Source organism: Phasianus colchicus, chromosome 11, assembly GCF_987193195.1.
Source record: "Phasianus colchicus chromosome 11, bPhaCol1.hap1.1, whole genome shotgun sequence".
Classification (NCBI taxonomy): domain Eukaryota; kingdom Metazoa; phylum Chordata; class Aves; order Galliformes; family Phasianidae; genus Phasianus; species Phasianus colchicus.
The window spans coordinates 12,841,152-12,857,967 of NC_143446.1; the positions used below are offsets into that span (position 1 = coordinate 12,841,152).

General features: G+C 35.7%; 1 protein-coding gene across 5 annotated transcripts in view; it reads right to left on the bottom strand.

Annotated features, from left to right (window-relative positions):
- The window catches only part of CFAP20DC (CFAP20 domain containing), a 62,823-nt gene that overhangs the window by 45,369 nt on the left and 638 nt on the right, over positions 1-16,816 (bottom strand). For 3 of the 5 annotated variants that reach the window (XM_031606434.2, XM_090148315.1, XM_090148316.1), the window contains exons 2-5: positions 12,160-12,242; positions 10,194-10,283; positions 9,603-9,696; positions 7,546-7,618 (exon numbers count right to left, since the gene is read on the bottom strand). In XM_031606434.2, coding sequence (XP_031462294.2) covers positions 7,546-7,618; positions 9,603-9,696; positions 10,194-10,283; positions 12,160-12,180 — 278 coding nt within the window. In that variant the 5' untranslated portion in view covers positions 12,181-12,242. Of the gene's footprint in view, positions 1-7,545; positions 7,619-9,602; positions 9,697-10,193; positions 10,284-12,159; positions 12,243-14,004; positions 14,077-16,816 lie in introns of all 5 variants that reach the window. The other 2 variants (XM_090148313.1, XM_090148317.1) reach the window with 2 other exon arrangements.

Sequence of the window (16,816 nt, forward strand, 5' to 3'; positions counted from 1 at the left end):
CTACAGAACAAAAGATGAAATATGCTACCTAGGCCTAGAGAATAAGTTATGAAGAACCACCTTTCATTTTATATACTGAAATTTTCTACGTTGGTAATCATTTTCTGGAAACAAATAAGGAAACAAAAAACCACCCACTAAACTCTTCTTAAACAGTATCCGTAGAATGGCAGTACGATTGGTGTCAGGTTCATTAAAAGAGAATCAGGAAATCTGATTGTTAGAACAGAAGTGCTTTTCAAATATAAGCAATTGTGAAGAACTGGAGACTCCTGAGCTCTTTCAACGAGATAATCGACATATTTGCCATCGATTTCCCAACTGAAAGAATGAGCTGATATTTCCAGTGATCGAGAATAATTTGTTGTGACAGTTTCAGTACTCTTAGAACTGTACACATTCCAAAAGAACCAAGAAACCCAAACCAAAACATTCTTGAAATGGTCATTAATTCTTCTAACACGTTCAGAGAACTTCTATTAATATGCTAACATCTTGGTTTTGATATCACCTTATCTGTGTGGCTTTTTCTCTCTCAATTTCGTAATAAATTCTGTTTATGGTAAGTTCTTCTGAAACACAGCCAACTCTATCAATTCATTTAGAAAACTGTAACTCTAGAAAATAGTTTTTGATTTCCTCAGCATAGATGAAGTATACATGTATATATTCTAATGAGTATTAATAAGTGGAAAGTTCAGTGCAAATATCTTTTCCCAAATCAAAACAAATTACCCTTACCATGCAGTTATTTATGCCTGTAGCTAATTCTGTTGTCTGTGTTATTCAGTTTATTGACTGTTATTCTCTGCACTTTCTTTTTCATTCCATAAATTTATCTATTCCAGAAAGACAATCAGTCCTTTCATATTTACAAAGAAAAGGTTATATTCACACCTGCTATATGTACGTAATAGATATCTTAATTATAAACTAATGCATCACATTTAATCCATTTATTCTAACTACGGAGTTATATACTGCTAAAAAGTCTGCCCTTTAAAAAGACAAAACTATATTTTCTTGCTAACACCAGATCATGTTATTTACTGTACTTGGACATTTTGAACAACAAACTCTATCAACCAAACTGGATGGCAACTGTTAGACCATGACCTGAACCAATGATTGAGCACCTGGGGAAGGGGTGTAGCCAGCCCTAGGAGCACAGGTGGAAGCAATTCATGTGTGTGACCCTGGGTCCACCCCCTCCCTAACCACATTTAAGGCCCAGCAGCTGCAAGAGAAGTATGTCTACTTGGAGACTGTCTCTGTTGGAGTGTTCAGTGAGTCCTGATCCTTGGAAAGAGGTAAGTGATTCCTTCTTTATTACTGGATCGTAACTGCTATTGTTCTTGGATTTAAAGCAATTGCATCTGCTGCTCTGTAAGGCTGCAAACCCTTGAATCACTGTGCACCTCACTCTGCTCTTACTTGTGATAGCTATTGCTGTATGTCAGATCTCAACTTTGCCAGCAATTTTCTTTTTAGGTAAACAATCATTACTGCTTCATTTCTTTGAACTGCGAAAGAAAAAGGGGTGGGCAGTTTAAGGGACTGACTCAAGTAGTTCTTCAAACCACACTGACAGCCTTCTTAAACCTTAAAAAAGGATATTCTAACTGTCTCTTACTACTTTTTTTCCTGTCTTCCTGAACTATTAACTTGTCAGAATGCTCATAGTTTTTCTTTGCTGCTGCCATATGAAAAGATGCACCTCACAATCCTTTGTAATTATACTTATTTGAGTGCTATTTCTTCTACCTGCGTTGTGGACAAATAAAAGCTGCTCTTGCTCTCAGCAGTTTACCATCTCTGTAAACTATTCAGAACCTGGAAGTTTATGTATTGTTCAGAAATAGATATGTCTTCTCTGATTTAATTATGGCAGGATATGACAGTTTTTAACATAAACTTCCTCATAAACTATTATAGAAGAGACTGTCATGAAAATAACTGAAACTGACAATGCTCAACTTCTTTAGCCACCTGGATCTCCAGGTGTGAGACTTCCTCGGTGTTCCAGGATGTGTATTCTGCCCCACCATCTTCATTTCTTTCTTTCCAGCAGTGGTAAATGTATCCATTTACAAACCTAGTACCTACAGTTTTAACCAAATCTTCTTTATCTTAAGAAAAAAAAAAAAAAATACTTATTTTCAATTCTCTCTTTCAATAACTGGAGAAACAAGAAATTACCCCTTAGAGAATATTCTTGTTCTATGGCTGCAAAAGATTGGGGGTGAGGGGAGGGAATTCAATGGAAGAACCTACTGCATAAATATGTTAAAAACAGTCTATAGTTATTGAAGGGAAACAGAGTTTCAATGTCTGAGAGAGCCCTCCCTGAAGCATGTGTCAGTTTCTCCAAGAAAACAATTTTGTACATGTCTCTATCTGCTCAGCTCATACAAATATCACAAATTCCCCATTCAGTAACTTTCAGAGAAACAACTGAGGGGTACACATTCAAATACTGAAAGACAGGCTGCTGAAAAAGAAAGATCCAGTTTTACCCCCACAAATGGTACTCGGATATGGACTCAAGAAGGGCACAGAAAAGAATGGTGTTAATGAAGATCCAAATGGTCTCAAGAGGTACTGGAGAAAGATGAACTAAGAATTGAAGTGCTTTTAAGAGGCACAGCAAGAGCAAAAACTTTTAGTTAATGGATCTTGAGAATTGTGGAGGAAAAAGAATAGGAACTACATGCTACTGAAGCAGTTCAGGGAGCTAAGGAAAACGTACTTCCAATAGGCAGGAAGTAAATCTGGATGCTTGCAAGCTTTAGGAAAAAGCTCAAACAATAGAAAAAGCCTTTATCCTGACTAAACAGTAGAAAAATAACTATCCTCTTTCAGAACAAATGCTGGTGTAACTAGTGACAGATTTTTAAACTAGGACTGTGCATTTTGTTTTCAGTTCTATGATAATTGCACAAATCCTTTTAAATCTGACAAGTAGAACGCTGCTCATTTGGAATATTTCCTAAAATACCATCCATGCTGTGCTGCTGCATTAGTGAAAGTGATGACTGGAAGAATGATTAAAAAATAAGTTGTTTACTTGCAAGTATATGAGTTAATCTCTGCAGTAGGCTAAAGAATTTAACATACTCTAAGAATGTTTCTGTATTTCATGCTTGACTCAAAAAACTCAAGGAGCAAGCCTCATTCTTGCAAAACATCAGAATTTCAAATAATCTCACCAGTTGAATCTGTTAAGTGAAGTTTACATTCAGCCTCTTCCAATAACTTCAATACAGTTAGAAGAATGGGGCAGAATCTGCATGTGTCCTGCTTCTAATTTGGAAAGGCTGGACTAACCTTTGCAAGACCAACCAAGATTCATTTTTTTTTAATTGTTCTGTACCTAAAAACATGCTGGGTCCTTAGACTAACATGAATAATTTATCACATTTGTTGCCAAAGCTAAGAAGATGACTAATTATTATAGCAAGTAACTTGCATCAATTCAAGCTATTATGGTGTCTGTGAATAAATTAGCAATATAAATGTAGAGAGTTGTGCTTACAGAAGATTTGAAAGTAATAAGCCTGTATTTTCAAAAACAAGAGTTTGAAAAAAGGAAATAAGGTGTAACAGTCCATATTCTACTAAACAGTTCACAAGCCCTGCAGTAAAACTGTGAGCAGGTGCAAATACTTAAGTCATGTGGGCATTTCATGCCCTTTTCATCTGCAGGATCCTCTACACATAATTAGCTGAACTTTGACAGAAAACTTCTTAAAACTTAACATATATGTTTCGGAATTCAAAACTCTGAATTCTCATTTATTTGATAAAACAAGAGCATCTCTTCTTGTTCACATGTTTAGGGGGTCTATAACAAGGAATAAGTACCAGCCTTAAATTTGATGCATTGCAGAAGCTTTTCTTCTGAAAAAAAAAGAGGGATCAAATGTAAAATACGGACTCTTAACTTTACATTACAGAATGTGAGCCCTGCATATGGGGTGAAATAATCCCATCAGTATGGAAGGTTTATATAAACAAAAAGTATTATAACAGTGAGTTCTGGAACAGGTTGCTCAGATTCTCTGTGGACTCCTCATTCTTGCTGAGACTTGTAACCTGGACTAGACAGTCTCTGGAGGTCTCTTCCACACTCGACCATTATGTGATTCTGTGAATGGCTGCAGCCTTTTCTTATATTTTTCCTGATGGCTCATGGTTGTGAGGGGAAAATAAGGGAAACAAGCCTTAATATCTTCATGAAACTACTGGGAATTGAGGAGAAAACTACCAAGAGTCAGGGAGAAACCAGCTGTGGGAGTAGTTCCTTTAATGATATCAGATGAAGGAAAACAATTGTTATGATTAAAAAAAAAAACCAACATATTCCAGAAGATCTGAAGAAGTGGCATTGATAAGCCTTCAGATGAGTTTACTTTTCTTGCCAATGTGGGAAAAGATATGTATATCTATTTCACAGTTGGATGCTTGTTAGTTTTTGGTACCCGTGGCAAATTTCATTCCTACCTTCTTCCAAGTTGCTACCCAGAATGAGGCAGTACTATAATGGGGACTGACCTCTACTAAGTAAATATTTATTAGCATCTAGACAAGAATACTTTCCTTCCATCACACAGTTCTGTATCCAAACTGTTATTCGCAAAGAATTCTATCCATAACAGATTATGATATTGGCCATCTCTGCAGAGTATTTTGACAGGAATGAGTTAGAAATGTGTATAAAAACAGAGCTGAGCACATAAGCTTCAACACAGCTTTTTATTGCATGCTTCTATCCTGACTGGATGCCCAAATGCAGAACTGAGAAATTCCTCTTTTTTTGTCAAACACATTCTCTCTCTTAAATTGACCTCTATGTAGCATCAGGATAACTCAACAAACACTAAATTTGTCCTATCAGCACAAATTAGCCTGATAATTCAATAGATTTTAAGTTTACAAACACTCCTATTGTAAATCTTTGTTTGTTTAAAAGTAACATTATCACTGTTGACTTTTAATAATCTACTTTCAAAATAAATTAGTAAATATTATTCCTACACACTGTGTAAAAACTTGAGGAAGAGAAAAGGTAGGGAGAACTGCAAGAACACACAAGCCTATCCAGCATTTCAGTATGTAACCAGAAATTGAGCTCATTCTTGGTCATGCTTCAGACAGCTCTACTTTTCCTCTGTATTTTCTTTTGTTGGGGTAGCTATGGGACAACAGAAGTCTATTTTCTCACATCAGCAGCTCTACTCGTTTACTGTGAAACTTATTATATAGCTTACTAATTTCACATGATAGAGAACATCTAAAATGAACCTATAAAAAATAAAGTATAACAACTAACTGGCATTAGAGTATTTTAAGAAGAATGAATGTATTTGTGCTTGAAGAGATGCCAAGCAGAAGTGATAGCACCTGCATGTGTCCGTATATTGGGAACTAAACCAAGAATGCTAACTCAAACCAGATGCTGTTTTCTTTTATGCACAAATATTTTCCAAACATTGAGTTACTTCTGCTATTTCAGAAAGGTAGCAAAATCTGTAATGCTGAAGATTTAACAACCAGCTACTATGTTTACAGCAGATGGCTACATCCAGTATTACTAACAACTTTGCTATTATTTGCTTCAAAAAGGCTGCATGCATAAAATGCTCTTCACTATGGTCTGGATTTTATTATGCTTCACCAAATTTCTAATTCGCATTTTACATATTTGTTAAGCAGATTGACACATGTGGTGATATTCATCCATTAATGCCCCATAACAACATATTTACATTTCTGCTTAATTTTTTTCCAAATGACAAGCAAGACAGATAATTGAAACAGTTGTTTGTATATTTAGTATTTATGATGGGAATCTCACATGACCAGTTAATAGGAGCAGGTTGAAAGGATGAGCTCCACTGATGCCAGCAGAGATGGATGACCTTGCAGAAATTGTTTTTTGCTGATGAATCACTAAGTAAAATCCAGTGGAGGATGATGCTCAAACTAAATTCATAACTATTTCTGTCTATGCAGAATGGGAGGTGTAGAAATGTTGCATGGAGCATTGTGTGCACAATTCTTAAAACCTGGTGAAGTGTGGTTTCTGTTTTCTCTACTTAGAGTAGATGTAACATAGTAAGCATCTACAAATTTTCACATGGGGAAAGATATTCGAAGATTCAGTAGTAAATACATGGAATAAGTAAGAAACCACCTTGAACCATGAAACTCAAAGAAGCACAAGCAATATTCTACAAATGAACCAGAGATTTCTTTCAAAATATCAGGAAAAAAAAACAACTGAATGGCAGTCACCTATTACTAGTGATGGGATTATCAGGAGTCTGTCAGCATGAAATACAGTGTCTATTTTGCAAGACTTTGCATAGAGTTTATTGGCACATCAATAAATTACAGCTGATTTCTAATGCAACACATTAATTTTTTCAAATAAATTTTTATCTTCTGTGTATGCACCTCTAGGAAGCTTCATTTACTTTAAGTGTATTGATTTTACTTAAGTAATTATCAGAACAAGCACAACTTTATCATAAGTAGTGAAGCAGCACTGAATTAGTATTTATTCTTTGTAAAAAAAAAAAAAAAAACTATGAAGATATATTAAAAGGGATTACTTCATCAGTATAGATGGTAAATACAATGCATGTAAGAGGAGAGAACTAAGATATGAGCTCAAAAGAGAAAGAGCAAAGATGGAAGGGGTGGTAGAAAATTGGAATTCTCACAGTTATTAAAAATAAAAGCAAGTGATGGAAAAAGAGAAGAGGAAGAAAAGTGAAGTTCTTGGTAAGACATGTAGATGAGTGGCAAGAAGTACCTTAACAGAACCAAACCTGGTACAAAACCACAAGCAATCCAAAGAAATGTTCACAGACTTGGCACTAAGCCTCTACCATCTGTCTGCAGAAAACCTATGAGAAGCAAATCTGTGTACTTGGTTTCTGTTTTCTGCATGACATATCTTGTTTATTTAATCCCTTTTGCTACTCACTTTTCAAAGTGATACAGCAATTAAAACCAGAGGAGCAGGAAGTGTAAAAAGAACTACAAACAGGAAATTCATCAAAGAACAGAAAAAGTACAGAAAGACAAACATAAAATTCAGCTTTGAGTTTACTCAGCTTAATTACATATCATTTAACCTGTCTGTATTAGCAGGGCTTCTAATGGCATAGTATTTCTTCTGTTGATCCAATGATCAGAATATAAATGTATTTTGCCATGAAGCAAAGGACCCTGGGAATAGGTATTTTAATTTCTTTACAGGAATTTTCAGGAGATCTGTGTAAGCCAATATTTTATTTGATAAATTCTCGTCCCATTTCTTCAGAATTTTACTATCTTTGTCTTAATTTCAAGATTTTTTCCATCTTCATAGGAATGTCAGCAGTTAAAATATCCAAGAAATAATGATCTCATTAGCTTAATTACTTCTTATTGACTTGATAAGTCATTGTGCTTTAATGGAAAATCTGCCATTAGAATTAACAGCTGCAATCAGGCATCCACTTTACATGTTCAAGGAAATGTTATGAATCTTACAGTAACTCAGTGGAGAAGTCTTGTCCCAATGGCACCAAAATCTGAAGTGTCAGGAATGGTTGAATCAGTCCCACTAGAAATGGGGGGGAAAAAAAAAATCAAACATGTCCTCTGTGCATGCATCATATTTCACTATCAAGAACTGCAGTGCTGTTCTGTAGTGATGCTTGTGCAAGATCACTTCTCTATGTTCATGAGGCATATGAACTTTTAAGAAAGCCAATTAAAACAACGCTTTCACTGCAGTTTTAAAGGTCTCATCTGTAGTTTCACAGGAATTTCTCATGAAATATTCAAAATATATAAAATAAATACCAAAATATTTCTCATGAAATACAAGGAACCTATTTGCTAATGGCAATTCTACACTGCATTCCAAGAGCATGTGGACACCAAAAATCCTGTATCAATCACAAAATAAAGTAGTACATTTATATCAAGATTATCTTGAAGTCATGTGGAATTTTACCTCTTTGACAATTCACACCTCCTTTTAAATGACTAAAAAAACCCCACAACCTTGACTACAGATCCAGTTTATTACAGCAATGTTCAATTGAGGCTTCTGCTTTTTAGAGCAAAAGCAAAATAGCTTGACTGTGCAACAGAAGAAAACTCTCAGGATTCTGTGAGTCTTAGAATTTAAAGGAAAGCAAAGTATAAAGCTGTATGAATTGAATGTTGCAATATTTTTAACTACTTCATCAGTGAGGGTAAATGCTGGTGTTCACTGACTTAGAATATTCAACGGCAATGTTTTTTCTTCTAAAGAAAGCCAAAGTGATACTTTGAGATTTCAAACTGTATTTATATACTTAATCTATTTTATTTTAGAAGAGTATTGCAAGATTGCACTACAACTTGGAGACAGTGTATTTGATAAAAATGAAATACTTCAGGCACATACCTGAAGAGAGAAAGAAAGAGACAAAAATGGCACACGATGGAAATTTGACTGTGGTACTGCAGCACTAGCTGAAGTTAATTTAAAACAAAATTCAGCTGTGATCATCCACAGCAGTAATTCTCAATCCTCATTTTAGACAGTAATAGTTTATTTTAATATTGGCAATAGAAAAATTAAAGTTGGATTTCCCAGAAGGATACATTAGACTAATATCTATAATACTGAAAGAAATACTGAAGTTCTTTTATGAAAATCAGATTACTTTTCAAAGCTTTAATGCATGACTGAACTAAACAATTTCTCATTATTTTTTATGTAAGTTTGAGATAAATTGTATTAATTGGCAATTGCATAGTGTGCATGAGAAATGTATTAGAAGATTCCTGTTTCAATCAATTAAAATCACCATCTCAATTTTTCTTCAAAATCAAGTGGTTAAATCTAAACCAGCATAGAACACTGCTATAAGCCTTATAAGGTACCACGCTTTGCAGTGCAATTTAAGGCATGAATTAAGATGATTGCTTTTTGTCCACTGAATATAATGGTATTGATTTTTAACAAGCAGAAGATTTAGCTCTTGAAACGCAACGTACTTGACTATAATTTGGTGTGCTAAAAACTTTGACTCAATAACAAAGACATACTTGAATAAAGAATATAGAATATATAAAGATACAGCACTATTCATGCTGCTTTTTGGGATTCCTTTTTGAGTGAAAAGTCACAACAAGGTGATTTTGGTTAATAGACAATTCATATATTGTGATGACATCTTTTATGAGACAAATTGAGGTGGAAAAAGTGTTTCAACACACAGTCCTCCATACTTCTAAAACTGATCTACTTTTTCCAACTGCATCACAACTAGTTTGCTGGATGTCAGTATGTGGCAGGATCAGATGCAGAAACAAATGCAGGTGAACAAGGACAATGTGAATGGACTAAGCACCTTCCAAAAAGAACTTCAATAGGGCATTTCTCTGCCTTCTACTTATTTGTAGCTGATCTCCTAGGAAGCTGATGAAAAACCACTTTGTTAATTCTGAATTAAGCCCAAATGAAGGGAGAAAAGAGAAGTCTTACATTCCAATATAACTGCTTTGATAATCAGAACAGCACCACAGATATTTCATTCTTTGATACTTACAAGTTTGTCTGGTTTCCTTTGGTAGCTGCATTCTGTTTATTTGGCTGCTTCCTTCAAGTACAAAAACAAAGCCCTTTGTTTCTTTATCATATTCCTACAAAAAGGAACAATAAATGAACATCAGCATTATAATATAATTCCTCACCTTACAATCAACCATATCACTAACATGCAAATCTGCACTTTTTTAGTTAAATACAGCAGCAGAATTCAGTGTAAGACAGATGGTACAGCAAGTATGATAGTTCAGAGATGATGGTAGTAATGTAATACATCAAAATCTATCATTTAATTGTTCATATTATGAACAAACTGTGCGACTAACACAATCTACAATCCAGTAGGACTGACTCAATCCATTAGCTATAGAATAGTAAAATTACTTTTAAAATTAGTCCTTTTTAAATATTTGAACTGTAAGATTACACTGCAACAAACCTAGTCTGCAAACAGGAATAAAGTACTAATTATGGCAGATCAAATGACTGCTTATACGACAGAATTGTGACAACTCCACAGTCAGGTCAAAACTCTCACTACCTTTTTCTAAATTCCATACTGTAACTTCTATAAATTTCATTAAAAACTTACTTTCCGTATAGCTGATGGATTGCCAAAAATCCGCCATTTTGCTCCTGGGTTTTTGCCTTGAGCACTGAATATTTCAACAAGTGGGCCACCCTATGATAAAATGGTTTAAGGATGCATAATTGAATCAAATATTCAGCAGAGGATCATCACTGATCAAGAATATAAGGACCAATCCCACCTCATAACAGTCTGCTACTATGCTCAGTATTACTGATCAGTCAGACGAGTGTGTTAATAACAATACACGTATTTCCTAGAGGATCTAAAAAGCAAATCTATTGTAAAAATTCTGAGAAGATGCTGGAGATTGGCTACTTATACTTAGATATGCTTTATTTCTACAACTCACCAAATAGAGATTTAAAACATGCTACTAAATGTTAAAAAATCCCTTGTACTTTTCATGTTTTGTCCAATTTCCTAAGAAAACTAATTTACAGAGTCATGTTGGTTCTGTCTACACATGTAAGTATGTCAAAGACATCTCCCTATAACATTCCTAGTAGATACTAAATTTCAGCTTGATCTGATAGAACAGTTCATAAAATGCATAAAAAATTTCTGGGCTGAATTAAGTGACCTGATAGGAGACAGATGCTAACAGTGTCACTGTATACAGATAAGAGCAGCACTTTGCTGCAGCCTTTATTTGGAACTAGAGAAATAATATGGGAAAGAGATTCTCTGCCAGATAAAAACTCCTTACATTGAGCACATGCCCTATTAGACAGCAACCATTCTAACCATACACATTTAGGGAAACAGGCTATAGCAGCTCTTCTTAGGGAATTATCTGCTTCAATGTTATTCACATTACAAGTCGTAGAAAATATTTTCTGATGGCCTCAGACTATGGTTTGATCAACGTTTTTTCAGTAGTGCCTTTGACACAATCAATCTCTACAACTCTCGTCTCTCCCTTCTAATTCTTAGCTGCATGTACTTCCCAGTGCTCTTTGTGCTCAGCTGCCCAAACAATCGTACAGAAGTCAGTATGAGCAAGAGAGGTGAGCAGTCTTGCCAACAAAATAAATGCTCAAATTATGCTTTCAGGGAACATAAACTCTGCACTGTCTATAAATTTCCATCCTTGTTTTCCCCTGGTATCTGGCAGCTAAACCCCAGTGACTAAACTTACTAAGTTCTAAGGAGATGAAAAAAGGTATTCCATAAACAGCATCTAAGATACATATTTTATATTCATAATGGATGAAAAAAAGAATTTAAAATATATGATGAACTATTGATGTGAATGTTATCAGACACATTTAAGGACTATTGGCTCAAGCTGTCAGAAAGTTAGAAAAAACTGTTATCTGCCAACTTATATATGTTTGTAGCAAATCTTTATAAACAAGTGGAGTTTTCTCCAAAATGCAAACATACACATCTTGGTAATGTTGCAGCCCTTGTAGGCCCTGCTTCAGTTAAACTAACTGAAAAGGACATAGAAAACTATCGGACATGACGTGAGAGAATGCTGAACGTAACAAGCACTGATGTGAGGAGCTGACAGAAGTTACTGACAGTGCTGTGATGGATGGCTGGATCTCATGGGTGGTTGGGAGAGTTACACAAGAAATTGATGAGGCAGTACGAGGCAGCTTTTGGGGAGTATGATCCTGCAGGGCAGAAATACCAAATAAAGCTGAGAGAGACTGCATGACAGATCCAGAAATGCTAGTCTGGGGTACAGACTGGGTGGAAGGAGATGGACCCTCTCTGGCCCATATGGAAAGAGGCAGATAAAAAATTGCTGCTATCACCAGTGGTATCTATTCCAGACCTGACAGCACCAGCAGCCACCCACTATTTCCTAACATTTCTCTAAAAATACTGAATAATTAAACTTGATAAAACATTTCTGTATCTGGACTTTTTCTCTCCTTGTAAATAAGCCACTGTAACTGAGTTCTCTCAAAGATGAAATGAATGAGGGTACAAAATAAAACAATTTCTGCTTTACCTGATATTGATTTTTGAACATTTTCCAGCTTTCACAGCAAAAAAAAACCTTCAGGTTTTCTACCAGTAAAGACACACATTACCCTGCAAAATAAAAAATAAAAACTTTGTCCAGGATTTGACATGAAAAAAATCCTAACGAAAAAAAACCGAAAAAGATATGAATACTATTCCTGAATAATTTTCAAGAGAAGAAAATCAACTGCAATCAGAGGGCTACAGTGCTGCCAGAGATAATACTTTTTATACATTGAGTGCTTAACGCTGCCTTTCCTTACATTCCAAGTTAAAATACTAATTTTATCATTAGCCATTATTTTTAGCAATGAAGGAATCTTCATGCTTTAAAAATATTTGAAAATAACCTCTCATACACATTTTTAAAAACTATTCTTTGTTATCAAGCGCTCGTTGGAAAACATCAAAAACTCCATGAAGAGGGGCTCAACATTTAATACAGGAAAACAGAATCATACAGAACAGCTGCAATAGAAACCACTCCATCCAGAGATCTCTGGCAGGGACTTCTTAGGCAAAATTATCTTCTTTCAAACTCAGCAGTCTCCTTTGAGGATGATTAGTCTAAGGCTCAAACTAAGCCCTTGCTTGGCTATTTTGAGAGCTGCTAATGTCAACAGGAGTTAAGGTATGCCTGCAGTTGGAGAATCAGAGGAGTAGAAAGTGAAGGGGTTGGTAAGGAAGCCTCCTGCTTCTCTCTTTGATCATGCTGAGTATCTGCAATTTCACCTGAAGTCAGAAGAAAGTGAAGGGACCCTGAACATAAAACGCACTTGTCTGTCTTAAAGAACAGGTAGAACCATTCACAAGAGGCAACAGGCACTTTTCCTGTGGAAACAACACTCAGCAACACACAGAAAGCAGCATTTCATAAGGCAGTGCCTCTAGCTCATTTGATGTAACTTGGTTATGTATATCACTACAGTTCAGCACAGAGTACTTACAGAATTAGTTTCAATTTCTGGAGTTCTTCAGAGCCTGAAATAATTTCTTTTTTAACAGATCAAAACAATGATATGCTGACCAAGAGAATATAAGAATCACTTCTCAAGAACAGTTTAGTTACAATGCTGAGCTCTCATAACCAGGAAGTGTCAAAATGTTTACAATATTATAAAATGACAGACGACTACAAATAAATTAGGAATTCAGTGACTTCATAAACAATTCAAACAGTTGAGGAACTGGAGCAGCATTCTATTTCAGAAAGTATATCACCGTTCACTTAGGAAATACGATGAAATCTGTTAATATTAAACAGCACTCTATTTTAACCAGGAGCAATTATTGTAAGCCTTAATGCTAAATGAAATAAAAATGGAAAGAAAAATCAGAAATTAGAAACTTATTTCATGCTGCTACCAGAAACATCAGTTCATTTTCAACCTTTTGATTAGGAAGAAAATGAAATTTAGAAAACACAGTGTTTGTGACGAGCCTATCAAAAACCAGTAAGTATTCTGACTGTGTTACTTTAATACCGTCACCACACATCCAACAAACGAGTTGCACTATTCTGCTTTTTTACATAATTTTTATCTAAAATTCCCAGATAGAATATATATTTTTTTTCTTTAAGAATGACTACCTTAAACTAATAGCTCAGAAATGTGAAAGCATTTCTAAAGCAAGTATTATTCCTGCTGTATGTACTCATTTCGCATACATAGAAATTGTTTGGGAAATCACTATTTACTTTTTTTTTTTGGCCTGCAGTCTTATCTTTGCAGTACCCTACAAGCCTTGGGCAAGCCCAAACTACTCAAATTCTATTATCCATGTCTTAGTGAGAAGTAATGACACTGCGGAACTAATCTTAGTGACCTACCATTTCGATTCGCTTTGCCAGAGCTAAATGTGAAGGACTGCTGGTGAAGGGAAAGCGGGAAGTCTTGGCCTCCTAGGGTATAGATATTATTGAGTGAAGGAGGTACAAAGGAAGACACTATTTTTCCTTGGAGCAAATCCTTTACATTGACTGCTGCTTTAAAACCCAGTTCCAGTTCTGCCAGGCGTCACACATCTAACATAACCCTCACGTATTCTGCGGTTCTGCCGTGCCTTATTATACCTCAGGGAAAAACAATATAGCAGGATTCCTCACATTTATTTAGGTATAACAGTCACCGTATGTAACGTATAAAGTTCGAGGACTGAACAGAACAGCTTGTCTCTGAGAGATTACTACTAATGTTATTGTGGCCAGAAATCTTCTGCTGACTGTAGTCACACTTTATATTTTGGAAGAAATATTATGAAGGGGCCAAGTTGCATCTTCCTTAGCACAGCACCTTTCAGGATGGAGAGCAGGGTGGGCAGCTACAGCATACGCAGATACTGCTGTATTTAGAATTACACGGAAGATATGGAAAGTAATTCTTTATTTTCTTCATTGTTTTCTCATAACGTGTACCTGGTTTTCACAGAACCCAATCCACCAACAGCACAGCGTGCACAGTTTTGAAAGAAGATGCAAAGAGCTTTGTGTAAAGTGCAAGGTAGGTGGAAGCCGTGTTGATATATTGGGTTCAATGCTGTGCTAGTACACTTTGCCTCTCAGCAGTGCTTATTAGCTTTGGCTTGACATCACGCTAATTTATCTCCACATTGTATTGCATGGAAATAGTTCTTGGTTGGCTCTGAGCACAGAAAGAGTGTATGTGCACTGGTAAAACGCAACGGAGACATGCAAATATCACAGTAAGACCCTTATCCTGATAATTTTTAAGTTTAAATGGAGGAAACGTGTCTGAATGGAAAAGTTCAGATGACATGCTTAAGAAAAGGTAGAGAACATGATCAAATAAAGACTTTCAATGGATCACAGAAAGCACAGAAATATATACAAGAAATAACAGTAAGTGCAAAGTGCAGTGGTAGTAAAAAGATGCAAAAATCTCTGAGGCAAAGAGCACTTATTGTAGGACTACAAATCTCACAACTAGAAATCTTTAATATTCAAGCCATCAAATAAAGCATATTGCTTAAAATATGGCTTAACATTTTTCACCAAAGCAGTTGTTTTTTTGAACGGACACACATATATGCTAGCCAATTATTAATTTGCGGAATATATTTTACATAGATTTAGAAAAGCCTCCTAACTCAAATTCATAGTGAGATGGCTCTTTGTAACTTCAGCTAAAGGTGAATTAGATCCAAAGTTGGTAAACAGTTGTGTTGGGACAACTCATTTACAGTACAAAGCTGATTACTGCGAATACATCAGGGAAACATCAGCTTGCTTTTCATACAGGCACAAAAGACTGCAAGCGACACTAAGATATTTTTGATCACATATTTAATTCCCAGTTTCCATTAAGTCACTGCAAGTGAAGACTAGAGAACACCTTTGCTGTTAGGATTGATAGCTACTAAAAATACTAAATGAATTATTTATTTCCAGTGTAATTAATTACAGTGATAATATTAAAGAGGCACTTTGATGATGCCTTAAATACGTTGTCTTTTAGTTACAGAAAACTACACTTAGAGAATAGGTTGGAAAACTGATAGTTGCAGTATTTTCCTTTTTTCCATTGTTCCTTCTCCTACTCTTCATAAAGTCTAGACATGTAAAGAGGGCTTACTTGAAATCCACAGGGATTATTTTTGAAAAAAGAGGGACTATATGGCATCTTAATATAAGTCCTCTACTTTTTGTGTATTTTTCAAATCAATAGGCTCTTAATGACATCTCTATAGAATACTGTGATTCAGAAGCTCCATGTTTCTTTCACAGATCATGATTATTTCTATTGCCCTGAACCATGTATGTTTGTCCAATTGGAAATAGGGGCTTTAAGTATCAGTCAAGAAATGATTGGGAACGTAGTTTATTAAAGTTATGTAAAAATGAAATATATTTATCTTTGGAAGAACAGATTCCTATCAGGATTTACATCATGAAGTCTTGGTCTGTACACTGACTTTGATAGTTTCACAATGTTTCCCACACCAAAAATGAAGCAGCAGCAGACCAAAGGGCCCCAAATCCTTTTTTTCTTATTAACCACTTAGGATCTGGCAAAAAATGTCCCAGTTCCAGGGAATCTTTATATACATATTTTTTTCTTCTTCCAACACTTTAAACAAACAGTAAGCAGACCTTTGGGCTTCTTTATATTACTGACTGCTGAGTACTGCTGTAACCCCAAGGCAGTGAGAGGACAGACAGACTCATGGACACTAGTCATGGTAAAAACCTTCGCAGTCACAGCCAGTCCCTTGACTTCAAAGGGACCACGTGCACAAGCATATGACTGTATTTTTTCTGACCATTGTCCCAGTATTGAAAAATCTGTGTTATTTTTCTATTCCAAAGACAAAAGTGTAAGGCAAAGTTAAAGTGCACCTACCACTCATCTGCACTGAAAAACGCCCTAAACCCACAGCTTTTGGCAGGGAACAGGCTGAGAGCCAGCACTGCTGATCCACACAGCTCACCATCACGGGCCCAAAGCCAGCGCTGATTTATGGCCGGCTGGGACACGCCAGGGAGAGCAGTTCATCACTGCTGAAGGGTTTTCGCATCTTCTAGACAAATGAATTTCACATATTGAATATTTAAAGCTGGGTTTGCAACACCGCAATACATTTTCTCAACACACAAGTTAACGTAATAAACGGGGAGAAAGACC